The sequence below is a fragment of the Megalopta genalis genome, chromosome 18 (genome assembly GCF_051020955.1).
Source record: "Megalopta genalis isolate 19385.01 chromosome 18, iyMegGena1_principal, whole genome shotgun sequence".
Lineage (NCBI taxonomy): Eukaryota > Metazoa > Arthropoda > Insecta > Hymenoptera > Halictidae > Megalopta > Megalopta genalis.
In genome coordinates this window covers 1,459,597-1,487,334 of record NC_135030.1, presented here as the reverse complement: position 1 = coordinate 1,487,334, position 27,738 = coordinate 1,459,597, and the positions used below count along the sequence as shown (strand labels likewise).

General features: G+C 36.3%; 4 protein-coding genes across 5 annotated transcripts; 1 reads left to right on the top strand and 3 right to left on the bottom strand.

Moving 5' to 3' along the window:
• Positions 1–8,872: 8,872 nt before the first annotated feature.
• On the bottom strand, positions 8,873–15,516 carry LOC117228469 (uncharacterized). The gene is made up of 3 exons (XM_033484242.2): positions 14,747–15,516; positions 11,268–11,389; positions 8,873–9,697 (listed from the first exon to the last, which is right to left on the bottom strand). The coding sequence occupies exons 1-3, from the start codon at positions 14,747–14,749 to the stop codon at positions 9,505–9,507; spliced, it is 318 nt and encodes a 105-aa protein (XP_033340133.1). The 5' UTR covers positions 14,750–15,516; the 3' UTR covers positions 8,873–9,504.
• A 648-nt stretch (positions 15,517–16,164) lies between these two features.
• On the bottom strand, positions 16,165–17,420 carry LOC117228467 (transmembrane protein 267). Its single transcript, XM_033484239.2, has 2 exons — positions 16,845–17,420; positions 16,165–16,751 (listed from the first exon to the last, which is right to left on the bottom strand). The coding sequence occupies exons 1-2, from the start codon at positions 17,130–17,132 to the stop codon at positions 16,419–16,421; spliced, it is 621 nt and encodes a 206-aa protein (XP_033340130.2). The 5' UTR covers positions 17,133–17,420; the 3' UTR covers positions 16,165–16,418.
• A 19-nt stretch (positions 17,421–17,439) lies between these two features.
• LOC117228470 (c-Myc-binding protein) lies at positions 17,440–18,756 on the top strand. 2 transcript variants are annotated; one of them, XM_033484244.2, is made up of 3 exons: positions 17,440–17,598; positions 18,104–18,225; positions 18,302–18,756. In XM_033484244.2, the coding sequence occupies exons 1-3, from the start codon at positions 17,596–17,598 to the stop codon at positions 18,444–18,446; spliced, it is 270 nt and encodes an 89-aa protein (XP_033340135.1). In that variant the 5' UTR covers positions 17,440–17,595; the 3' UTR covers positions 18,447–18,756. The 2 variants fall into 2 exon arrangements, with proteins under 2 accessions (XP_033340135.1, XP_033340134.1); XM_033484243.2 differs by lacking the exon at positions 17,440–17,598 and adding an exon at positions 17,605–17,857.
• Positions 18,757–18,910: 154 nt separating this feature from the next.
• Positions 18,911–20,146, bottom strand: mgr (prefoldin subunit mgr). The gene is made up of 2 exons (XM_033484240.2): positions 19,988–20,146; positions 18,911–19,648 (listed from the first exon to the last, which is right to left on the bottom strand). Exons 1-2 carry the CDS (start codon positions 20,069–20,071, stop codon positions 19,154–19,156), a joined length of 579 nt encoding a protein of 192 aa, XP_033340131.1. The 5' UTR covers positions 20,072–20,146; the 3' UTR covers positions 18,911–19,153.
• Between the last annotated feature and the right edge of the window lie 7,592 nt (positions 20,147–27,738).

The window sequence follows — 27,738 nt, the reverse complement described above, 5'->3', positions numbered from 1 at the left end:
TCTCAGGATACTGATGTTTTTCTCGGTATAAATAATTTCGTATAAACATTAAAAAATCACCACTTTTCATTACGGTAAAGTGACTTATGCCACTTTCAAAATAAACGGCTCATTTAAACGAAACACCATGGACTCAGTTCTTCGAACATCGTTGTACACGCGAAGAAACAAGTTTCTCGTATTCTGTTAATTAAATGAACAATTTTTACATAGACATTTCTTTTTTTTTTAACATTTTGTCATCCAATTCACTGATGTATGGGCTGTTCCTGTAACACAGTGGGTTTTATTTCTGTAAAATAAAGACATATATACGTATCGACAAGAGAAAATATCTGCCAAATTATTCATCGAATAAGCAAAATGTTCGTGTCTACGTCACGAATTCATACTTACACGTCGTCGTTTATCTACGTAAAGCTTGCAATTAACACTAAACGTACCGTATCAGTCAATATGATAGTTAATTCATACAGTTTATCTTCAAATTCTTGAAAATATGAAGACTCTATCTTAAGAAACGACTGAAAAATCTTCTCAAATCTTCTCAATTCGAGCGCACGCGATAAAAAAGAACGGCGAAAGGTCTTTTATAAATTCAGTCTTGTTATTCTTCCAAAGCAATCCGGTGAGTTTAGTGTTAAAAATTCGATGTTCACAGTTTCGAGGAAATTCTCCGTAAATTATTGGGTTGGCAACTAAGTGATTGCCGATTTCAGTTATAGACGTCTCTCACTCCCATTTTTATGATATCCGTAAATGTTATATTATAAAATTATTATTATTATTATTATTATGTTATTTTTTATTATCCGTGAACGTTAGCAACTGGACAAATTGAATGCAACGGTCAAGGAAAAGCGACCAGAATTGGTCAATCGTAAAGGTCAATCGAACGATCCAAGGTTTCAACCTCAAACCTATGTAATACTAAACACTAAAGTTTCAAAGTAGTTTATAACATTTTCAAAGTAGAAAAAGTAAAAATTATCTATATATGCACAAATATATCGAATCAATATTTCACTGGATTTATAACTGTTTCTTTTTTTTTTGGAATAGAAAAGTTCAAAGTCGAAAAACAACATCAGTACCAATGAAAATTTTAACGGTTTCATACAAACCCTGATAAGGTTTTAGGGTGCGTATTGCATCACCTCCTTATTGTAGTCCTGATTTTCTTCTTAATATTCGGTTGGCAACTAAGTAATTGCCGATTTCAGTTATAGACGTCTCTCACTCCCATTTTTATGGTATCCGTAAATGTTATATTATAACATTATTATTATTATTATTATGTTATTTTTTATTATCCGTGAATGTTAGCAACTGGACAAATTGAATGCAGCGGTCAAGGAAAAGCGACCAGAATTGGTCGATCTTAAAGGTGTCATTTTCCAGCAGGACAATGCTAGGCCGCACGCGTCTTTGTCCGCTCGGCAAAAATTGATGGATATTGGTTGGGAATCGATGTTACACCCACCATATAGCCCTGATCTCGCGCCATCGGATTACCACTTATTTCGATCCCTGGACAACTCCCTTCGTAGTAAAACTTTGAATGATGATGACGCTGTAAAATCTCACTTAACTCAGTTTTCGACTGAAAAGGATCAGACTTTCTACGAGCGTGGAATTTTCAAGTTGTCAGAGAGACGGCAAAAGGTCATCGAACAAAATGGAAAATACATTACAGATTAAACTTCGTTCCAAGTAAAAAAAATGTTTATTTCATTGAACAAATCGGCGACTACTTAGTTGCCAATCCAATAGAATACACTTTTTATAATGTATGTATATTATAAAATATCATGAATCTAGAGAAGAGACAATATCACGAGACAAATTTGGAAAATGGGAAGCAGTGAATAGAACGTGGCATTCCAATTCGCAAAGTTTCTGCAATTTCCACGTTTCTTACAATATTGTTATTCTTAGAAATAGCATGGCAAATAGCATTAGCTTAGAAATAACATTCTCAGAAATAACATGACAAAAGGTGATCGAACAAAATGGAAAATACATTACAGATTAAACTTCGTTCCAAGTAAAAAAAATGTTTATTTCATTGACCAAATCGGCAACTACTTAGTTGCCAACCCAATACATTCGTCTTACCGATTAGACGTAGACAGGTCTGCGCGTTTACATCGCAGATGATGTTGGTGTAACGAGAACAGTGACTAAGGGTGTTCAACGTTCACGAGGGCTGCTATTATCGGGCGTGTGTGACTGGAACGGTGGTCGCGCCGGAGGAGGGCGAGCCGCGTGCGGCTCGTTAAATTCTTCGTCCGGTGAATGCAACGCAGCCACGATTCTGTGAAATTGTGCGATCATTCGTCCCTAGATCCACCGTTTGCCGCCGGCAATGTTCGCGTCGCATCGAGACATTGCCCACGATCCATGATTAAAACGATTAAAACGGCGAACACTGTGAGAATGAAATCGGCCGAAGACGTTCGATCTTCCGTTTGAAATGTTTGCTCCGCGTAATAGCGGTACGAGGAATGGCAATTGTTTACCATAGCATCTGTTTTCTAAATAAAGTTCGGCGAAATGGTTAAGAGAGAGACATTTTCATTTCGTGTTAAGTCATACGCGCGCGCGCGCGCGCGAAATAACCGCTCGTCACTGTAGGCTGTATTTGTAGACATCAAAACAACTTTTGCGCAGTCAAAAATGTGGGAAGCTGGTTGAAGGCATAATTGGAACGAAACCCTCGTCTACATACCGTTTCTAATAATCACTATGTTATGTAAGAAAAATTGCGGTCCCCTTTGATATAAATTAACCCAATTATTACTCGATTACACAAGAAGCTAAATATTTGTGTCATTGAATAGTATGATTCTTCCTAGTTTTAGAATGTTTTCTTTGGATCACGTTGATCAATTTGCCGGAGAGAAACTTAAAATTTCTTTACTCTTTCTCTGTTACTTATTAATAGACCGCGGATCTTTGCGCAGAATAAAAATTCCACTAGAAGTTGAATTTTTCTTTTAATAGGTCTAACAGGTTAGAAAATATAATAATAGAAAATATAATAAAATAATATAATATAATAATAGCGTTCTTAAACTCTCTTAAGCTCTCCACTCATTTTGTGTCTCGCGTTAGCATTTTTGTTGTAAACGCCCTAAATCCGCGGTCCGCTTATTAAAGCTCGAAACCGGCTGCGAAAAGATTGATCGAAGATTATCTCTGAAGACACTTTTAATGATTAGGGGGATCAAGGGTATGAACGGCACGTGCAATATATCTTATTATATTTCGTGGCGAGAACGAAAGACCAACATTCTGTGGTACGCTTTGGATGCCGAAAGAACAACATATGTCCCGTGCCAGGATTTATGAGAAGTGGAGCAAAATCATCTGTAATCCCGGACGATTAAGAACATAAACGCGGGTCCGCGGGGTGTGGTTAAGCTAAACACTCGACAAGTTGCGTGCACAATGAAAACACTTGATCGTATTCACGTAGGGGAACATTCGAATATTAACTGGGGGATTTTGACAATTTTTCTCCGGGCCTTCGTATCTACATTTTCGTAACTTTTTCGATAACGCAACCGTGAAATTATTTATTATATACAGCGTTACATCCGGCGAGAAAATGAGAAAACATACTTTGGCACTTTTATTCTATTAAGTGATTCTTCTTGTAAACAATAAATGCGATACTTGTGATTCTACCGACAAAGAAAGCATCATCTTGAAGAGATATCTCCGCAAATACAGTCAAACCGCGATGCTTTCTCTGTAATTGGTATGATTAAATGTTGGTATAGTTTAGAGTTTCGTTTGTTGTGTCCAATTTGTATACTTCAGTTATGCTTCTGTTCTAGAATTCAGACTTCTTACTATTTAAAACTGGCCTCTGTGAATTAAAATGTTACTATTACTATCTTCACAGCTCGAAATAATAATTATAAAATTGCAAACTTCTTTCAATAATGACGTTGAATAGTCTAATTTCTGAAATGTCTGAGCTCGACTCAACATGCAATATTTTAGACACATTTAACGCGAGTTCTGTTAACATATTGTAAATTACGTACACGTATATTTCGCATGTGTACGTACAAATGTGTAATATATAATGTTACATGGAAAAGTTAAATTAAATTTTTCTCGAGGCTTTATTTGGAATACTTTAATTAATCGATCCTATTAAGAACTATAATATTTGTTTTTCACGAAACTATAAGGTAGTTCCTTTTTTTAACGTCTACGACGATATATCTTATACTCGAGATACCGAAGAGGTGTTACATTTCTGAAGATGACACCGGATAGAGAGGGAGCCGTTACAGGAACACATACCATGACAGAGAATTATATATTATTCTCTTCGCGGTAAAAATTAATGTACGTTAACAATTATCACTGGTGAATTGTTGAACTTTCGATAACTATAACACTACAGCACTATAACATGACAACGTGTCAATTTCGTTATGAATCGCTTATCAATATTTGGCACTTACAATTAACGTAAACATACAATAAACAATAAATCTTCTTTCTCCTGTAGGAATTCAACAACGAAAACGAAGTGCTATTCGACGCAGCTGCGGTAGAAAAGTTAAAACTGTAACTCTAAAAGTGAAAGTTATGTCAATGAACAAATTGGCTGGATTTGTGAACAACAGTGGCCGAAATCGTCGAGCCGTCTATAATAAAACACATAAACGAAACTATTTAATTTACTATCGTCGACAGCTAACTATCGTTCGGCTACTCTCCCCTAACTCGAAAAGTTGAATTCCGTACTTGGAACTCGACGGTTAGATTTCTGTGCCATACAATATTATGTTCAATTTGACCTCGATGACTGAAAAAGAACATGTTCCATTAGTATGAAACGTCTTATTGCACGGTGAGCACGGTAAACGGATAACCCAGAAGCGCAACTCTAAAAGCGAAGGTTATGCCAATGAACAAATTGGCTGGACTTTGAACAGTGGCCAAAATCGTCGAGCCGTCCATAATAAAACACATAAACGAAACTATTTAATTTACTATCGTCGACAGCTAACTATCGTTCGGTTACTCTTCCCTAACTCGAAAAGTTGAATTCCGTACTTGGAACTCGACCCGCAGAAATTCGTCCGTTGGATTTCTGTGCGACACAATATTATGTTCAATTTGACTGAAAAAGAACATGTTCCATTAGTATGAAACGTCTTATCGCACGGTGAGCACGGTAAACGGATAACCCAGAAGCGCAACTCTAAAAGCGAAGGTTATGCCAATGAACAAATTGGCTGGACTTTGAACAGTGGCCAAAATCGTCGAGCTGTCCATAATAAAACACATAAACGAAACTATTTAATTTACTATTGTCGACAGCTAACTACCGTTCGGTTACTCTTCCCTAACTCGAAAAGTTGAATTCCGTACTTGGAACTCGACGGTTGGATTTCTGTGCCATACAATATTATGTTCAATTTGACCTCGATGACTGAAAAAGAACATGTTCCATTAGTATGAAACGTCTTATCGCACGGTGAGCACGGTAAACGGATAACCCAGAAGCGCAACTCTAAAAGCGAAAGTTATGCCAATGAACAAATTGGCTGGACTTTGAACAGTGGCCAGAATCGTCGAGCTATCCATAATAAAACACATAAACGAAACTATTTAATTTACTATTGTCGACAGCTAACTATCGTTCGGCTACTCCTCCCTAACTCGAAAAGTTGAATTCCGTACTTGGAACTCGACCCGCAGAAATTCGTCCGTTGGATTTCTGTGCGACACAATATTATGTTCAATTTGACTGAAAAAGAGCATGGTCCATTAGAATGAAACGTCTTATCGCACGGTGAGCACGGTAAACGGATAACCCAGAAGCGCAACTCTAAAAGCGAAGGTTATGCCAATGAACAAATTGGCTGGACTTTGAACAGTGGCCAAAATCGTCGAGCTGTCCATAATAAAACACATAAACGAAACTATTTAATTTACTATCGTCGACAGCTAACTATCGTTCGGCTACTCCTCCCTAACTCGAAAAGTTGAATTCCGTACTTGGAACTCGACCCGCAGAAATTCGTCCGTTGGATTTCTGTGCGACACAATATTATGTTCAATTTGACTGAAAAAGAGCATGGTCCATTAGAATGAAACGTCTTATCGCACGGTGAGCACGGTAAACGGATAACCCAGAAGCGCAACTCTAAAAGCGAAGGTTATGCCAATGAACAAATTGGCTGGATTTGTGAACAACAGTGGCCGAAATTGTCGAGCCGTTTATAATAAAACACATAAACGAAACTATTTAATTTACTATCGTCGACAGCTAACTATCGTTCGGCTACTCTTCCCTAACTCGAAAAGTTGAATTCCGTGCTTGGAACTCGACGGTTAGATTTCTGTGCCATACAATATTATGTTCAATTTGACCTCGATGACTGAAAAAGAACATGTTCCATTAGTATGAAACGTCTTATCGCACGGTGAGCACGGTAAACGGATAACCCAGATTCCGCGACGGCCGCTGCAGTTCGAATAAATCCCCGATAAAGTCGCGCCGTACAACCACCTAGAGAATGTTTCTCCGCGCGGAGTGGGAACGGGCGAGATACAGTTTCCGATATATTCGGAAATACGATGACCGAAGGATCTCACTTGCGATGGTACGCTACAGCTACCGGTTACGGATAGTTCCACGCACACCGATTATGCCCGCGGCGCACACACACGCACAAGGAAAAATCGTACGGCTCGCCTGTGTTGTAAATCTGGCATGCAGAGGGCCAGGTGGTGGTGGCGTGGCGCTTTCGCGGGCGTGTAGGTGCACGGAATAACGCGGGAGGGGGGGCAGGAACGGGAACACAACGCAAAATCCCCCTGTACATACACACACGCTTGTATGATACATACGTACGGGGGATGGGCCTGTGCGCAATCAAGGCGAAGGGGTGCTTTAGCAGAGTCGCCCCGCGGTAACCAGGGCGACGGCACGTAACGCCGCCCACAACCCTCGGGCTGTCTTGTCCGATGTGTTTGCTCGATGATTTTATACCAATTACGGCCTATCCCCATGCTATTGCCTACTCCCCGTAACATCGTCTGTATCCCTACCCTACGTCCTCATCGCCACCCACTCCGAAGACGGTCGCGTGTACAGGCCGGAAAGGTGCTCCACTTCTGCTCTAAAAGCGACCAGCAAGTGTACCTATACTACGTGCGAGCCACCAGCGCACAGATTTCCCTCGGTCCATGTGTGTGGCACTCGTCCCGAGTAGCTCGATGTACCCTTTACTATCTGACGGACGCTCGTACAAAGGAACGTTATCCGTTTCCCCTTCGACTTCCTCGACTTACGTTATTCCCCTACTAAAAGATTCTCGGACGCCTAAGACCAGTTTCACGCGACGATATAACCGTGTCGCGACACGCGTGCACGCGATGCAGCGAGGAAAATGCATCGTGTGCTACCGAATCGTGCCGTCCGAACGACCCCGTTGGATCACAGGGGTGTCGAACTCGCGGCCCGAGATGGACATTTTTGCGAGAAAGAAGTATTTCTCGCGAAATAGGGAAGATAGTGTCAGAGAAGAGATGTCGAGTATCAGGGCGTAAACGATAATTGAACTTTATATGTGTTTATTACAATGTACTAGTCGAAATAAAAGTATTTGTTTCTATGAACATTGATTCTTTTTTTTTTGCGGCCCAACTAAAGTTAAGCATTGTTTATTTGGCCCAAGTTAGCTTTTGAGTTTGACACCCCTGACGTGCACGGTCGGTGTTCAACGTACGCGCCTCGCGACACGAGGAGCCTCGTGTGCAAACGGCTCTGATTTCTCCTGCTCTTTCAACCTCTGTGCATGATTTCATCCTCATCGACGATTTCTGCGTCCGCGATTCGGCAAGATCGCATTTGAGAGCTATGGGAGTCAAGATAACGGGGAGGTATCGCGTTTCCGTAGACGATGTCGGATGAGCGAGGGCCAGTTACCCGACACACACGCGGCGGCTGGAAATTAAGGGGATGTTCTAGCGCGGTGTGCGCGTTTTTCATCTTTTTAGAGAATTTTTTTGCGAAGAAACTGTTATACCGTTCGCGGTCAAATTGGCGTGGTTTATTTCTACGTATCTCATAGAACGTTTTAACATTTTTGGAACGAAAAGAAGTTACAAATCAGTGGCACTGCATACTCTAATAATCGCTTTTATAGAAGGTCGGTGCGAGGAAATTTTTTGGCTGATTCTAATAGGGGCTGTATGAACATATGCACGAAATACGTAGTTAAAATTTCGAGTCAGTTGGTCGAGTTGATTGTGAGACATCATCTATGATATTTAAACGTTAAAGGCATTTTTCTCGAAACTATGTTGTTTTTTCGGAACAGTTTCCAAACTGTTTTTCTCGAAACTGTGCTGTTTTTCAGAACGGTTTGGAAACTGTCCTTTAAGAATATGCAAAAAAACATCGACTTTTTTTTAAAGTTCACACTGGAATACGCACTCAAGTAAACGATAATGCATCGATAATGAATCCTCGTGGAGATTCAGAGCGATCGACATGCAATCGACATGCAATCGACATGCAATCGACAATGCAAAAAAAGATTAATTTTTTCAAAAGTTACTTTTAAGTTACACTTAATTAAGCGATAAGACAATGGGACTCTCGTGGAGATTTGAAGTGATCGACAAACGCGAACACGAAATATATTGATCAACACTCTTACGAAGCACTGTTGCACCGTAAATTTTATCGTAACGAAAAGAAACGCTTGAAAATGGGTTTCAAGAAATTATAAAAATTTAAATAAAAATAAAATAAAATGATAAAAATACTCGTCGCTCCACGGGAGTGTTGTTGTTATTAAGTAAGAATAATAAGAAAACAGATGAATGCGTAACATAGTTATATTTATTGTACACAGCTGTATAACAAGATAAATCCCATTTTTAGGCGCATAGTTTTGGGATTCCATCACTATAGATAATTAATGTACAATAAATAATTGAAAAAAAAATCAGAAAAAATATTGAATAACATTTGTCTCGATCGAAGAGAATTAATGTTTGGTTTTTATAAGGTTTATAAGGTTTTAATGCCCCAGCTACGAACACAGTCACGCGATTATACCAAGCAGACTAATACATGTGGCGACACCTGCCGTTGATTCGGTGTACTAATTGGAAGAATTTCATTCCTCCACTCATTGGATACTAGATGAACTTAATTGTAACATAATATTCGTTGTCGTTATATTTAATTATAATTTTCCACATCGAATACTTTGCTTAGTATACCGATTAAAGTAATTTCCTCAGTGTTTCAAGCGTGTTCGCTAAATTAACCGATAAATGATAGCGAAGTTTTATATAAATAACTATATATATAGCATAGATAAATAAATTTTATGGCAAATGATGATATGATTAGATTTACACGAGTCTTATTATTTATGAATCGGCGCAGGAGGAATAACTGACAACTCCTCGATCAATTATTGGCCGACGTCACTTACACCTTTTTCCTTAAAATTTCGATCGGGCCTCGTGATAAGTGCCATACTGTTGTTTGCTCTTTATTCCATAGTCGTCGTTAAAATTTTCCGAGCCGCTGTACATCGAGAAACCACGACGAGATAGCAGTTCTCCAGGCACAATCGTGGGATTCGTATAACAAAAGTCTGCCATCATACTCGTTTGTCTATTTAACTGATTCGATCTAAAAAATCAAACACTTTAATGGCGCTGTCTCGTTTAAAAAAAAAAAAACTACATTATGCAATAGTAGTTCCCGTACTTAATATTTAGCCTAAGATCGTTTTCACAAACTGTGATTTAATCCGTTGCAGTTCTCATAGAAGGCACGACATATGGACCGTTTATTTTGAAAGTGGTGTAAGTCCTTTTTTTGAAAAAAATGAGATACGACGTAATTTATGCTTAATTTAGTGTAAACTTTTTGTTTATAACTAGTTAGTATTTAATGGCTTAAAAAATGCCAATGCTTTGTTCAATTTAAAATTGGCCGGTAAAAGAAATCGCGTAGCCATAATTAATAATAATTATTAATTATATAATATTCGTATTATTATATAATAATTATTATATATAATATTATATAACAATATTGGTATTATTAATTATTAATAATACCAAATATCTTGTGTTGAGTTTAACAATATATAAATATAATTAACGTTCAAAATAAAAAATGCTGATCCTATTTTATTTCTTGTTATTATTTATAAACAAAATTGGATTAATATGAGATATATTTTAAGCGATATTAGTTATTTCAAAATTGAAATTAAATGATATTTACAATTGACTAATTATGAAAGTGGTGTAAGAGTCCATTTGCAGCCTGGAAATTGTACATTATTTTAGTTAAATTCGCCTAAAAGAAATTTATATAATCAAATTACATATTGATAAATTAGTACAAACATTCCCAGACTTCGCACAATTAACCTATATTTTTTAATTGTCGGATCTGCTAACATTCGACTTTCTCGAAACGAAAGAAAGTGCGACTTGCACAACTTTCAAAATAAACGTTCCATATATACTTCTACAATCATATTTTAATTTTCATCATAAAATTTTGCTCATTTTCAACTTCCTGTATCCTTCTTCTTTGTTCAAATTTTGTTCATATTTTTTGTTCATATCTCGCTTTCATTTTCAGAAGAAAAACAATTGTACTGCGACGGAGTGAATCTTTCCACGGGTCGGAGAATAATTACGGAAAAGTAAATGCGGTCGCGAGCAATCATCTCTTAACTCCTGTACCCGTCTGACATTTTTCTAACGAGATAAGCTAAACAATCATGCCGCGTCGCACCGAAGATACGATATCAACGTTGCAAGCAAGTGAGTCACGCAATTACTAAAAATGCTCTCTATTCCGTGTACCACCGAGAAGTCGTGGATTTGACAATCAATCGTGTATGTGTGAATCTTACGTGACATATCCCGATTTTCGGCCTACATCGTCGAGAACGTGGCTCGTCCCAACAAAACGAAACGTCGGCTATGCAACTGACACGTACAATTTTCATGAGAATTTGAAGTCAAACGTTTTCAATATGAAAAATATACATACTTCGTAACGAAGTGTAATTAAGAAGCGAAGCCTTCCGCGCGGTGTACACATTTCGAAGCGAAGCTCAATGGGGGATCATTCACGAAATGAATTTACACTAGGTTGTGGGAATCAAGGTGGAGTATTGCGTGCAGAAAATAAAAAAGGTAACGTTTCAATAGTTTTCGGTGAAGCGTGTACTTACCCATCGGTGGCTAATCGATTCACTTTCACAAAGAGGAGAATCACCAAAATAAATAGAATTAACAAAGCTCCTGCGACCACTCCTCCGGCTATAGCTAAGTACAGCAACAACTCATCGACTTCCTGGAACGTTGAACAAGTGGATTTAATGATGACGATAACGATAAGCCAGTTAATCGCAAATGCATCGTTCTCATTCATTGCCATCGTCATGTCGAATGGTTTCGTTCTACCATAGAACGCCTTTCGATTGACACGATCTGAGATATTTGAAATTCCTCATATACAGGGTGTCCCAAAATTATGATGCTTCCGGCAAGTGAGAGATTCCTGAGGTTATTCGAAGTAACTTTTTCCTTAGCGAAAATGCAATCCGCAGTTTTGTTTACGAGTTATTAGCGAAAAACACTGACCAATGAGAAGCAAGCTCGACTGGCGCAAGGCGGGCGAGCTAACGAGCGGGCAAAGCCCAGTTCCGCTCATTGGCCACTCTGTTTTTCGTTAATAACGCGTAAACGAAACGGCAGATCGCGTTTGAGCTAAGGAAGAAGTTACTTCAAATAACCTCAGTAATCCCTCATTTCCCGGAAGTACTATAATCTTGGGACACCCTGTATAACCACACTGCGAATTTTATGCATTTATGACGAAATGGTCAAATATAGAATTGCAAGGTCTTTAGAACGATTTGAGGATATTGTTACATTATTTTCAACTTGTTACAATTCAATTATCAAAGGAAAAGTGACATTTTCAACTAATTTAAGTTTCTTACAATCAACTAAAACAGTTTTTATTACGTATAAAGATCGGCGGTCTACCGATAACGTTTCAAGAAACGCGTTAAAAATTTATGATCGGCCACGTGCTCCGGCAAACATTTCCTTCGTCTCTTTAACGCGCCTTCTGTCGATCCAACTCTCTTTCTAAGTACGCTCAACCTTGGATAGCCGGTGACACGATTAATTAGAATTGACTGTAGCTCCTCGCGAACCGGATGACCACGATCCAAAGAATTCTGAACATGTCAAGAATCAGTGACGTCCCGAATAATAGACATCAATACGGTCGGCGCATAATGAGAATGCAAGAATGTGGAAAGATCTTTGTCACGCATCGTTGTTTTGCACTTCCTCGAACCAACATGTCGCAACCCGCATTTAACGTAGACCACGTAATGCGTCGAATCGGGAAAGGGGCAAACGAACAAGCCTGTCGGAAGTGGGACTCAACAACTATTGAGTTGGCAACTAAGCAATTGCCGATTTCAGTTATAGATGTGTCTCTCACTCCCATTTTTATGATATCCGTAAATGTTATATTATAAAATTATTATTATTATTATGTTATTTTTTATTATCCGTGAACGTTAGCAACTGGACAAATTGAATGCAGCGGTCAAGGAAAAGCGACCAGAATTGGTCGATCGTAAAGGTGTCATTTTCCAGCAGGACAATGCTAGGCCGCACACGTCTTTGTCCACTCGGCAAAAATTGATGAATATTGGTTGGGAATCGATGTTACACCCACCATATAGCCCTGATCTCGCGCCATCGGATCACCACTTATTTCGATCCCTGGACAACTCCCTTCGTGGTAAAACTTTTAACGACGATGACGCTGTAAAATCTCACTTAACTCAGTTTTTGGCCGAAAAGGATCAGACATTCTACGAGCGTGGAATTTTCAAGTTGTCAGAGAGATGGCAAAAGGTCATCGAACAAAATGGAAAATACATTACAGATGAAACTTCGTTTCAAGTAAAAAGAAATTTTTCATTTCATTGAACAAATCGGCGATTACTCAGTTGCCAGTCCAATACAATACACTTTTTATAATGTATGTATATTATAAAATATCATGAATCTAGAGAAGAGACAATATTACGAGACAAATTTGGAAAATGGGAAGCACCGAATAGAACGTGGCATTCCAATTCGCAGAGTTTTTGCAATTTCAACGTTTCTTACAATATTGTTATTCTTAGAAATAGCATGGCAAATAGCATTAGCTTAGAAATAACATTCTCAGAAATAACATGACAAAAGGTCATCGAACAAAATGGAAAATACATTACAGATGAAACTTCGTTCCAAGTAAAAAGAAACTTTTTATTTCATTGAACAAATCGGCGATTACTTAGTTGTCAATCCAATACAATACACTTTTTTATAATGTATGTATATTATAAAATATCATGAATCATGATAAAATATCATGAATCTAGAGAAGAGACAATATTACGACAAATTTGAAAAATGGAAAGCACCGAATAGAACATGGCATTCCAATTCGCAGAGTTTTTGCAATTTCCACGTTTCTTACAATATTGTTATTCTTAGAAATAACATGGCAAAAGGTCATCGAACAAAATGGAAAATACATTACAGATGAAACTTCGTTCCAAGTAAAAAGAAATTTTTCATTTCATTGAACAAATCCGCGATTACTTAGTTGCCAACCCAATAGTTGCGGGCTCGTCTTGCCCTTCGCGAATAAGTTCGAGAGCGAACGGAACAAACGATCGAGATCCTTGAGCATGTGTCGCTCCCCGATCACTCCCGCTTATTCCTACGCAAATCCCATGGAATTGTTTACGCGTCCCCGCGAATCACTTTCATCGCATAGTTTTCTGTGATTCTTCTTGCGCCAGGCCAACCTTGAAGGCGCATAGTTGCATCTCTAATGGGCGGCCGCTCGACTGGCCGTAATTAGTGTTACAAAACAAGCTTTATTATGGCACTATGATTAGCCCCGATCCTTGTGAAAGCACTTATACAAACGCGTTACCAACCACGCAACGGCCGACTATTTGGTTGATTAATTGATCGCAAACTGGAAGTCGCGCGAAACAGGATTACACACGATAATATTGTTCAGAAGATCGAGGTACAGGTTTAGGGTGATTCGAGGAGACACGGGTATGGTAGCTGTATACGAACGAGCAATAGCAAACGAGTAATTTAATTATCTGGCTGTTCTGAGATTGCAGACCTTGATACGAGGATCGTACCATTTTTTTTTGGCGAATTAGGCTATTCCCGTTGCGTTCTACGAGCACAGACGTTGCGACATGTAATTCCGGAATTTCACGGTATTTAGATCATGCGCGCATGAATTGCACATATATGTACACAGTTGGAGCGTATCGGTAATTTCGACGATCCGAAACATCGATACATAAATGAGCGGTTATGTAAACGAAATGCAATAAGCAAAATGTATAATACGAGCGCGCCACGAACGAGGCCATGTTGCGCTTTAAACGCATTCCGAATGAAATTATTTTGCTTTTTGTCGCGCGAATAAAACCGAGCTCGGTTTTTCTTCGAAAAATGTCTCGAGCCACTCTGTATATCGAGGGAAACTATGCGGCGGTTTATATCGGTTAGGAGCGATTTACGGTCAGTCGACAATTTCGACCTCGAATGAGTTTACGTAGAACGATAGAAAAAGTAGTAGAATCCGGCGTGTACTCACCATGGTGAATATATAGCGAGGTAAGAGCTAAATAGAACCCCTCCCGAAGACAATGCTGGACTGGATGCTCACAATCACGATACCGGTATCAGCGCGTTATCGTTACGGATTTGATATCTGCAAAAATCCCGTGGCATTGTCGACCTCGTATTCAACGGAATCGACATATCTCCATGTAGAAATCGTATTTCGAACACACTTTAGAACGTGTCACGTAGAGCGACCAATTTCTTCTGTATCCTGTCGATCATCGATGATGCAGTTCGATTTTAATGGTACCACCTCGGCGAAGCGCACAAACGTGTCCTTGCGATAATTAAGCGTTGCCTGGTAAACGGAAAATAATCAAGTTTCCAGGTGTATAAATATGTATATATATCAGCCAAGCGGAAGCATGGAAGATATCCACGCTCTGCGCTTCCGGTACCGATGTCCTTTCTTCCTGAAGCGAGAAGGCACTCGGATCACTTGGCACCGTTTTTCAGCGGTATCGGTGGTTAGCTAAATGAGCACTGTATGAGACCGAGACGAGAGTGAGGCAAAGTGTGTAACAGTGCCAGCAAAGCAATGCTGAATGCTGATAAACCCCTCCAGGCCGTGGTAGGTGTATATGTACACACGTGCGTGCGCGGCTGACTTCTTGCAAGGGTATCCGCGTCCTCCGCGCTCGCCGATCGGGTCCACGCGAGCCACGATTTACGTGGGTATCGTTAAGTTATTTAACTTGTGACAGAGCGAAACGTCGGGGACCTGTCGCGTGTGGACGAAGACGCGTTACACTGGCAGACGTGAATGACAATCTACTTCGAACACCTGGTCTATGAAAAGAACTGTAAACATTGCGGTCGCAAGAGGTCTTTTTTTTGTTACGCAAGCCCTACATGCACAATTTGAACAAGTCGACCGTTCGGAGCAATAATAATTTTTTTTTCTTCTTTTATCTGCGTTCATTTGTTCAAATACTTTCTAATGAATTGTTTGTGTTTTTCTGATTTAATTCTGTGGAGATGTTGTGATTCTATGTATATTGTAGGAAAGACGATCAATCACGCTACATGAAAAATCAATTTCGAAAATTTATCCAAATGAAATATAACATAACAGCTCGAGTGTTTTGTGCAGGTTGCAGAATCTTAACGGGCATTTATTTCGGTTTTTTACAAGTTTAATGAGATGAACGTATAAATATATATATAAATTTATTTATAAATATATTATATTTATTATAATAATATTATATATATATATATATATATATATATATATATATTGTAATAATATAATATATATATATATATATATATATATAATAAATATAATATATTATATATAAATATAATAAATAATCCGCAAAATGTAGTTATTACAACATGCATACATTCTCTATAAAATACGTGTAGAGGTATATTTAAAAAGCATTGTTAGAATTTCGAATTCCATTATATTTTAAGAATTTATAAAAATACATAACAAAAGTTTCTAATCGATTTAACAGATCTTTCTTAAATCTCTTTTAGTAGAATCTAGTATCTTTATAAAAGTATAAATATTATACAAAAAATACATCATGTATTCTCACCCGTTCTAGTGGCGCAATGAATACATGAATTTCATCGATTGGTATGTACAATTATTTGTATATAAATACAAGAGGATGATGTTTTTACATTATTTACACTACATTGTGAAATGTTATATTGCTGTGAATCTTTGTCTCGTGTGCAGGCATTATCATCAACCATTGCAACACGTGGGGAAGCATCATACTCATACATAAATACAGATAATAAGGAATGGGCTCGGTAGAACCTATAGGACAGAACCATAAACCTCTTCGCGTGCCATCGCGTATATGATGACTCAAAAAACTGGCCAAAATCATCCAAGAATAATAGCTCGACTTTGGATGATTAAACATGCTCGAATACAAGTTGAGAAGAGTCCATATTACGATAGGAACTGTTGTACAGTGTAAGAATGGTCGCTTCTTCAGATGTGTGGCATCCTATAAAAATATAACTGAAAGTTAGATTAAATCATCATTTCATTATTTCTACCGCCTAAATTAGTTGGAACAAAGATAATGATAATCACTTACGTTTAAATCCCAGCTCCATGCTGCAATAAAATGATCTACATCAATGACAGACGATAAGAAGAAACAGCAAAAAATATTCGACAAGTTTTGTGTAAGCGACTTTTTGAATAAGTTTAAAATAACTGCCCAAGTGAGGCCACCAACAATTGCATGAGTAATATTGTCAAATATCGCACGTGACACAGCAGATTTCCCATACTTTAAACCCTGATCACCCATGGACGAACAAATGCCTATAGCACCAGTCAATATCAACCGTGTAAACACTTCTTTTTTTCCAATAAACATTATGACGAGTTTATCCAAAATATTTTCAGACTATTTTTTAACGAATCTCTTTCCTGTTAATATAAATGCTAAAAAATTGTAAACAAAAGTCTGCCATTTTAGATTGCTCGGTCTACGATATACTCTATTTACGGTTAAATTTTTGCTATAATCTATTTCAACTAATTCATTTTATAATGAATTCGCTAAATAATACATTATAATTCGTTTTATATTAAACATTCGTGTAAATTGAATTTACTATTTCTTTTATTACAACATTCATTGATTATGTATGCACATATTTTAGGTTCGTTACACTATGTATGTATTTAAGCATTAAAGATGGCGCCGGTTTTTAGACAAGGCGGGAGTCTCCGACTGTATTTTCTACGGAAAGTGACTAGTGAAGAATTCCCTGTGAAAGAAGTTGAAATCAGTTGAAATATACAAACCATTATAGTTTACATCTGTATAGCATAAAATGGTAAATGCGGTAAACAGTAGTAAATAAATAATCCCTTTCGGTAAAAGCATAGAATATACATTCATTGTTTTAAAAATCGCGTATATGATATAGCATTTGTTCTGAACGTGATTCATTAGTTATTTATAATATCGTCGTATGATTTGAGAAGCACGTGCTGCTAAAATTTCATTAAACTATTTGAGAGAACAACCTTCAGAATTTTCTGATAGAATATTTGTTTATTTACAACCCGGCATAAAAAATGTCTACTGTGAAGGTAACTATTCTGTAACTTGAAATGTAAAAATGTGTATTAATGAATTAAATATACAAAATATTTCTAATATTTCTTATTTGCAATATCTATCAAAACTTATTTAATAAAACATTTGCATTATAATTTTTTCATTGCAAGTGATATTTGTTAGAATTGTTAGACATAATTCATTTGTGTCAAGCTATAGTGTAGATATTTTTACTATTATTAAATGGTTTTATATGTATGTATGTTTAATTGTTTTAGCCTGCTGATTCTAAGAAAGAAGAGTTTCGGAAGTACCTCGAAAGGGCAGGTGTTATGGAAGCGCTTACGAAGATACTTGTATCTTTATATGAAGAACCTGAAAAGCCTGATGATCCTTTAGAGTATCCTTTTGTAAATATAAGAATAGAAACGAATAATGTTCGACACACAACGTATGTTCCTTTAACCATATAATAGATATGTACGCCAAAGAATTGGGGATATCACAGAAAATGATGTTGAAATAGATTCATTAAGAAATGAATTGATGGAAGCAAAAGCTAAGATTGTCGAATTGAAGGCAAAGTTGGTAAAGTATGAACCAGATGAAGATGCAGAATAATTAAATCATGAAATTTTTAAACAACTCAGAACTAGTCCCTGCTGGTTTCTGACTTCCGCAGGAAGTTCGACAATTTATGTGCCTTACAATAGAGATAGCAACCTTTTTGGAGATACTTTAAGACATAAGATAAACTTAGTTCTGTTTTTTGCACATTCCGTTAATCATAAATCTATTTTTAATTTTATTACCAAAAGTATAACAGATTGATTCTGCGGAAAATTTAAATGTATCTACAAATATGTAACATAAACTTGTAATGAAAGTACAAAAGGATATGGTAAAATAGAAAGTAATGGTTGAACTACAATTTTGTTGTAAGCGATATTTTTATGATAAGTGTTGTGTATTATTTTTTTTTTTATTCACATGTTGCATATATTTTTGTTGTATCAAAACTTATTAAGCGTAACTATCATATAAATATTACAAAAAACTTTATTGTAAGTATATAAAACAACATGTCAAATTAGAATTCAGATATATTTGTGACAATATACATAAATATTCGTGTAACTAGCTTATAACCTAAACATGTTTGAATTCTTTGTTCCATTGACATTTCCAGATATAGTTTTCCAGTTACAGGCGTTTTTCTTGACAATATCACCTACATTGTAAAACGGATTTGTATATGTTTGAATTTTAAAAGAATTACTTGTTGGGTTTTAGGCAATCATTACAAATTAAAAATAAGAACAAAAAATTTATGTTGCTTTACTCGCTCCTGCTTGTCTACGTTTTACTTCCCAATTATGGATGCGAGCCATATTTACTTCTGTTGTCGTAAATTGATCTCTGACAAAATCTAAATCGTGTTCCACATAACCCAAATTCCTTTTTGCTGCCTCAATGTTCTTCGATAACATTTCTTGTGCATCATCCAGGGTATACTCTAACATTATATTAGCACCTAACCATAAACAGACTTTGTCAGTAGGTGGAATAACAGCTTTTGCATAAACTTGTTCAGACAAAAGAAATCGTGTTTCTAAATCTTTGCTGTTGTTTTTCTCTAATTGAAGTTTTTTGATCATTTCTAGAGCTCTCTCTAGGTCAGGGATCTGTGCCTTCAACCGTCTCCTCTTGTTAACCAAGTTATATTCCATGAATTTATATTTACTATGATTTTCATCCAACATCTGCACTACTTTATCTGCCGATTTATTCTCCGGCTTTGCCATGAAAGCGTCGACATCGTCCTGTAATATAAAAAATTACATATTAAACGACACGTTCGGTTCACAGATAATTTAAATATCATGGTGTCTATTTCTTTTATAACCATATAAGGTTCGCGGTATAAAAATGTCTAAACGATGAAATATTTTCTTTTACAAAATATAGTGATAAACAAAAATTCTCTGACATTAATTTTCTTTTTCTTTTTAAAAGAAGTATCCATCAAAAATCATAAGGATTATCGCATCATAAAAACATTCATTATAACAAAATGAAAATTAAATATACAAAAATTTCATGATAATAATAATTTTATAATAAAATGTAATAAGAATGATTAATTATTACATTACACTTACGACAAAATCTGCCTCCGGTATTCCGGCATACGACTTTTTCTCTTTATCCAGGCCAACATCGGCTTTATTGTCACCGTCTTCCATCTTGGATTACTTGAACAAATTCTCATAGTATGTGATCAGTCCACATGGTTGCCTCTGTAATTTAAAAAATTTTCCAATTTTGAACTAATTTCAATATACATTTATTTAAATATTTCGTTTCGTGCCAATCTAAGGTTTAAGTTGGTCTAAAAACAAAAGATAGATATAGATTTATTTTATATTTTTACATTATGTTTATTGATAGATTGTACATAAATATATTCGTGTGAAGCTAGCTCAAGATAGTAATCAATATTAATGAAACATAGCTCAAAAATTGCTCTTTAATTGTCCATAATCGCTCACCAATTAATTTTCATTTCTATCTTATCCTTTTCGAGAAATGTCCAAAAAACTATTTGAAACGCCTAGTGACTTTTACGAGAGGCTGGGGACTTTTGAAAATACGGAATTTCTGAAATGATGCATAAAACATGCTGTATGACTTATCATAGCGTTGCTCTTTTCATGTAACTAACTACTCAATTTTCCATGCACGACAATTTTGTCAGTAAACAATGAATTTTGAATAAACAAATATATAAGGAACTAGGAGCACATGCCAATCATGGCTGCCAACTATCAATTGGCATAAATATTCAAAAAATTGTTCTAACTTAATGTGCGATAGCTTAAACAAATGCTCTTTAATTCCCCATTGTTAATCTGTAATTGTTTTTAATTGTTCCTTAACTGTTCCTCCAAATTTTGATTTAAATTTACTCTAATTTTCTTCTTAACTTGAATCTAAATTTATTTCATTTTCTCCTTATTTGACGAAATATTATCTTCAATTGCAACTAGAGATCATGGTTTTGAACGTGTCTTTTACAGAACGTGTATTTTCATAAATATGCAACGCTAGCCAGGAGGTAGTGTCATCTAGCGGTAAATTACAGTAGTAACATTCAATCTATATAGGATTAATTCTATGATTCATTAACGGATCAGTGTTATGTATTTATTCAATTGAAACACATAAAAGGAATATATAGGAAAAAATGCGACTAATAAATTGATAATTTAATAATAATGGAAAATTATAACATATATATTAATTTTCATTAGGAATTTAAAAAAATATTTCGCCAATTTCTTTGTAATGTAATATCATCATCAATATCAAACTACTCACAATTAATTTATATTCATAATTTTTAATACAAATATATATCGATTGAACTAAAAAAAAATATTAAGAAGCTTTTAAATTAATAAATAGGTGTTACATTCGATCGAGTGTTAGAACACCAGTTGAGTCGTAATTAATGCCCGATAATGATAACAATTATCGAGAAATACAGAAAACTATACAGGATTGGTCGAGGTGACCTTTGTTCTTCGGATAATTGCACGTTTCATTAGTTATGAATAATTATTTTAAATTTAAATATTTGTTTTTTCAATACACGCATAAGCAAGGCTTATTACAACCGTAGTTGTAGTAGCTAACCGATGCAATGTACATAACTGATGCGTACAAACTGATGTAAATGCATTGCACATATTTGTAGATAAATAATTATTACGAAAGTTGTAATATGTGTAATTTGCAAGAATTCCTTTTTTCAAATTAGATGCCATATTGTTCTGTTTTAAATTGTATATGTTTTGAACAAAAACTCTCACAGGAAATATATTATGTAACAACTCTGTTTATTTTGTGTATACAGAATAACCTCGTGGACACATCGTGGTATGCATATTCTGGAGATACAGCGAGCAATAATAAAAGTACCTGAACGGAATACATTTAAAATGGAATAAATTTTTTCAAATTGGCTTTATTAAACCATGTCTAAAACATGTTTGCGAAAACTACAACTGCGTGAAACGATAAAAAGATGTAAACAATTACGTTATTCAACTTTTTGATCTGAGTTCAATACTCTTTAATAAAATACAATAAATTTAACAAAAATTTAAGGAATTGGTTAACGTTGTTACGAGCTATAAACAATTAAATATTTGAATTAAATAATAATATTAACAATGATATTAATAATAATAATATTTGAATAAATAATATTGAATTAAATATTTATTTAAAGTATTTGTTTTATTAACAATTGAAATACTTTGAAAATACTATATGCTTTCAATGTTACCTACTCATTTTCTCGTAAAATTCGCAATCTAATGGTCACGAATGCTTATTCGGATACCGAATTCGAGAGAAAAGTTTTGTACTGTGTCTCGCTTCGAAAGAAAAAGTTTCGAGCTGTGTTTCATTTCCCAGAGAAGTTGAAAATATTGTGACTTTTTAAAACCGGTCCTTCTCGCCCCTCTTTTCCAATGCACGGTTCAATCTAAATTAACCGTCCACCCGCACCCCGCATATTCGAGCACCGTACACGGACTGACAAACTGACGTTACGTTTACGATTGACGCGGGGCGCATTCCTCCTCTTTGATACACTTTATTGGCCTAATAGAGCCGAATAGTTGCCGTATCGTGTAAAGCGGGGTAAGCCCTGTGCTATTCGTCTAGACGTCTTCAAGAAAAGATTCTCCCTTTGTGAAGTGATTGCATTGTATGCAAAACAAGCAACGAACCAAGGGCGCGTGTTAATTCACGTTTTCTGTCGATCACATCTTCGAAACATCGTTTTTAATTGTATAATTAATCAAGAAATCTCACCATAACTGTAACGAAATATTATTACTATTTAAATATTATTATTATTTAAATATTATTATTATTTGCCGTAATATTAAAATCTTTGCTGTCTTGCGACCCTCAGCGTGCCCTCTTAACCATTCGAAGCCATTTTAACTCTACATCTAAAACAGTTCTTCTGATCTACGGTATTTCGTATGACTTAGTGCATTTTATGCATATTAAATCGAGTCACTCGTTCAGCAGTTACTTACTTTTAACAGTCATTAGTTAGTGCAAACAAATTTGATAATGTAAATATTATTTTCGAACAAGTCCTTGAATTTAACTGCAAACTTTTATAAACATAAGTTATTCAGTAAACTTTTAACTTCTGAATTACTTCTTTCTCCGTTTTAATTGAACTTCACACGAATACTTTAATTCTGTTCTAAAAGTTCAATTTTAAAAATTCAAGGAAGGAACATTTATTTCTTAACAGCAGATATTTTCAAGTAAATATTTCTACTATTTTTCAATGTATTTAGTATTGTTTAAGGAACTGAAAACAGGATAAATACAGATGGATAAGCAAGTCGTGATTTTGTTGTGCTTATTTTATTGTACGCTTACATTGAAAGAAAAATTGTGCAAAATAAAGAATCATTATGTATTTACTTTAACCTTTTCAAAGTAGAATAACCTGTTACTGTCCAACTAGAACTTCTTCTCATTTAAAAAAAAAAGTAAAAATTTTCTGTTTATGCATAAATACATGTTGGAGTAAAAGTTTCGGTGGATTTACGGCTCTTGTCTTAGAACAGAAAAGTTAAAAGTAAAAAAATAACTATTACCCGTAGAATCAATTGAAAATTTGAACGGTCCCATTCAGGCTCGGGATCTAATAATTTTCAGCGGTGCCTCAGAGTGCAAACGGTTAGCATTATCACAAATATATTTTGTGCACATTCTTTTGAATTTCATGCTGAAATCCTGAACGCTGGATCAGCAAACTTCTCCTATTAACTTTCTTCCATTTAGACGATCCGTTCAGAGAATATCGAAATAGCAGGTAATTATTCTCGAATCAGTTGCCGTTGATTCGATCGTCGTACCAAAATCACGGTCTCCGTGTCTCGCCGAGATGAACCGGCTCTAATCGCGGCGCGAAATAAGTCCGGTCCGCATACAGATAGAGAATACCGTCAACTTTCTCGTTCAGCACGAGCGTAGAATTAGCCGGCTAGGACAGATTAAGGATGTAACGTTTGTTGTAGGCGCATAGATCACGATGATGACCCGTAACGAGTACGTGTCGAGCGACAGGGCGATCATATGGGTACGGGGTACACCAAACAGGAGTGATCCAAGTGAGCGAGTGACTGAGTGAGTTGGAGGTCGGAGGAGTATATTGGCCATTTCCGCAGGAAGCCCTAGGTAACCTGTAACCGCCATTGAGGTTGGAACTAACGTGCCACAGATCGCTGTCGTTTCATAACAAGCCGTTCTGAATTCGCCTGCCCGTAGTCCGGCCGCGTTAATCGATTGATCTTTGCTTTTCCGCGTGAAAAATATTGGCTTGGCAACTAAGTAATCGCTGATTTGTTCAATGAAATACAAAATTTCTTTTCACTTGGAACGAAGTTTCATCTGTAATGTATTTTCCATTTTGTTCGATGACCTTTTGTCATGTTATTTCTGAGAATGTTATTTCTAAGCTAATGCTATTTGCCATGCTATTTCTAAGAATAACAATATTGTAAGAAACGTGGAAATTGCAGAAACTTTGCGAATTGGAATGCCACGTTCTATTCACTGCTTCCCATTTTTCAAATTTGTCTCGTGATATTGTCTCTTCTCTAGATTCATGATATTTTATAATATACATACATTATAAAAAGTGTATTCTATTGGCTTGGCAACTAAGTAATCGCCGATTTGTTCAATGAAATGAAAAGTTTCTTTTTACTTGGAACGAAGTTTCATCTGTAATGTATTTTCCATTTTGTTCGATGATCTTTCGCTGTCTCTCTGACAACTTGAAAATTCCACGCTCGTAGAAAGTCTGATCCTTTTCGGCCGAAAACTGAGTTAAGTGAGATTTTACAGCGTCATCGTCGTTAAAAGTTTTACCACGAAGGGAGTTGTCCAGGGATCGAAATAAGTGGTGATCCGATGGCGCGAGATCAGGGCTATATGGTGGGTGTAACATCGATTCCCAACCAATATCCATCAATTTTTGCCGAGTGGACAAAGACGTGTGCGGCCTAGCATTGTCCTGCTGGAAAATGACACCTTTACGACCGCTTTCCTTTACACTTTTCACTTTACATTTTGATGTCAATAATTTGGAGTCCTGTCTTTTGGGTCCAATCGATTCTCAGCTTTGTTCTTATTTTCATTGAAGTGGAAAATTTATGTTCACAAAGGTATGTTGTTGCAAAGATCAGCAACTTTTCTACTGCCTCCTTGTATGCAATTTACAAAGCTTTCGCAGCTTTCGACATCCAAAAATATGGACAGATCTGCTCTGTTCGGAATTGAAAATTTTCTATGTCTATCTTTGTACCCCACGCGAAGTAATTTACCCCGATTCGCCGAGCCCTGCTCCACCGTATTCACATTTTCCTCGGAATTAAACGTTCAAGCCCAATTTAGCTGCCGCATCGTAAAAAGCAGTTGTTGAAATTTCATTCCCAACAACTCGTGTCAAGTGATCATTAATGTGAGAAGTTTCACAAATTGGAAACCTCATCTCGGCAGTTGAGGATTCAGAAACTGTAGTTAAAGCAATTTTGAAATATTTATGACATTATACATACAAGAAGAAAGTTCCGTTAATGTTTCATTCAGCTATCGTACTTGGCAATCGCATTTTCTAGTCTGAACATCGACGCTTATTATTGGGTTGGCAACTAAGTAATCGCCGATTTCAGTTATAGATGTCTCTCACTCCCATTTTTATGATATCCGTAAACGTTACATTATAAAATTATTATTATTATTATTATGTTATTTTTTATTAGCCGTGAATGTTAGCAACTGGACAAATTGAATGCAGCGGTCAAGGAAAAGCGACCAGAATTGGTCGATCGTAAAGGTGTCATTTTCCAGCAGGACAATGCTAGGCCGCACGCGTCTTTGTCCGCTCGGCAAAAATTGATGGATATTGGTTGGGAATCGATGTTACACCCACCATATAGCCCTGATCTCGCGCCATCGGATCACCACTTATTTCGATCCCTGGACAACTCCCTTCGTGGTAAAACTTTTAATGACGATGACGCTGTAAAATCTCACTTAACTCAGTTTTTGGCCGAAAAGGATCAGACTTTCTACGAGCGTGGAATTTTCAAGTTGTCGGAGAGATGGCAAAAGGTCATCGAACAAAATGGAAAATACATTACAGATGAAACTTCGTTCCAAGTAAAAAGAAACTTTTCATTTCATTGAACAAATCGGCAATTACTTAGTTGCCAACCCAATAATTAACTAATTAAAGTAAAGTACAAAGAAATACGAGTATTATAATGAATTATATATATATATATATATATATATATATATATATATATATATATATATATATATATACATACATACACTCCGTACTCGATTATGACAATCGTTCGCACTGGATACGTGACGTACTTACGTTAAGAATTCCGACAGTTTCTTGCGGAGACGAAGAAGAGCAGCGAGTGCTATCTATGGTCGTAGCATTTCACGCGACGAAGCCGGGCTCGGAGAGAAGAGAAGAGTAAAATTTCATTTTCAAATCGTCCCGATGTTTACGTCGTTATCTGCATTCATCAACGAGCCCTGCTCTCGCGCATGATGAATGGTATAAAGGTGTCCCGAACAGGGGGACGTTAATGCGAAGGTAAACGCGATGCTCCCCTTCGATCCGATAGATATGCGTCCGGAAGAAGAATGGATTTCGTTCGGGTCATCGTAAAGAATAAGTCGAAGCGTGGCACCGCGACTTACAATGGCACCACGAATAATAGCGACTGTGCCTCTTGTCCTCCGCAGATTTGATCTGTCGAAATGAGTCATCATGTTGACTTGCCAGCGGTTAGAAAAGGATCGGAGCTCCCTTTCGGATGAATAAACAATGTGCCTTTGATCGTTGAACAATCGATCGAAAATAATTAACATGGGGCAAGAATATGGATCTTTGATCTGTCTCTTACCCTCTTCGTCTCTCTTTCTCCGAGAAGCAAGAACCTGTTTTCAGTTGACATTGCCATCCTTTTTTTCGTACTGTCAATAAAACCACGTCCGTTTTCTCGGTGATGTTGAAAGATGCTTGTGTACAGAAATTTTTAGAGACGATCCGTCTTCCCTTCGAAACGTCGATGTTGGATGTATTCGTTTGAAGCTCCGCTTCGAATTTGCTTTGCACCGACTGGCTGTATCGCGCCATCTAAGCCTGGCGCAGGAGAAGAGGGTGGTTGACTTACAATTAACGAAAGGTTCCTTGGACGAGGTGTCATCTCGATTTCGTTTGCGTTTCGCGTTCCATCTTATTCATGTTAATAATTTACGTGAATTTCAAGATGTGTCGCTGGTATTCTGCTTGTAAACACTGGAAATGTAAACATTTATACGCGTTTCCTTTATTAACTCTTTTCAATTTGTAATTACAGTCAGAGACTCCTGTATTTTATTATCTAATCTCATTGCATTATTTGCATACATTATCATCTAGCGGAGAACTTTGAAATGAAAATTTCATTGAATTGCTTTCGTATCAGGATATTGCAAAAATAAAGTAATATTGCCACTGAAACGAAATTATGTTTTGAAATTTTGTAAGGAAAAGATTAAATCGATTAACTCTTTATTTAATGATTAGCAACGATATCGTTGATCTGCATAAACATAAGTTTATATAATAATATAATATAATATAATATAATATAATATAATATAATATAATATAATATAATATAATATAATATAATATAATATAATATAATATAATATAATATAATATAATATAATATAATATTAACTTTAATATTAAAGTTTATGCGGCACATTCTACATATAATTTTTCAGA

Excerpts from the sequence above, each read along its gene's own strand:
- LOC117228470 (XM_033484243.2), top strand. Across the intron at positions 18,226-18,301 it reads AAGCCTGATGATCCTTTAGA|ATATGTACGCCAAAGAATTG; the intron begins GTATCCTTTTGT and ends ACCATATAATAG.
- LOC117228469 (XM_033484242.2), bottom strand. Across the intron at positions 9,698-11,267 it reads AATCGATTAGCCACCGATGG|ATCGAATCAGTTAAATAGAC; the intron begins GTAAGTACACGC and ends TTGATTTTTTAG.
- LOC117228467 (XM_033484239.2), bottom strand. The coding sequence starts at position 17,132 with ATGTTTATTGGAAAAAAAGAAGTGTTTACACGGTTGATATTGACTGGT. Across the intron at positions 16,752-16,844 it reads CATGGAGCTGGGATTTAAAC|GATGCCACACATCTGAAGAA; the intron begins GTAAGTGATTAT and ends ATATTTTTATAG.
- mgr (XM_033484240.2), bottom strand. The coding sequence starts at position 20,071 with ATGGAAGACGGTGACAATAAAGCCGATGTTGGCCTGGATAAAGAGAAA. Across the intron at positions 19,649-19,987 it reads TACCGGAGGCAGATTTTGTC|GACGATGTCGACGCTTTCAT; the intron begins GTAAGTGTAATG and ends TTTATATTACAG.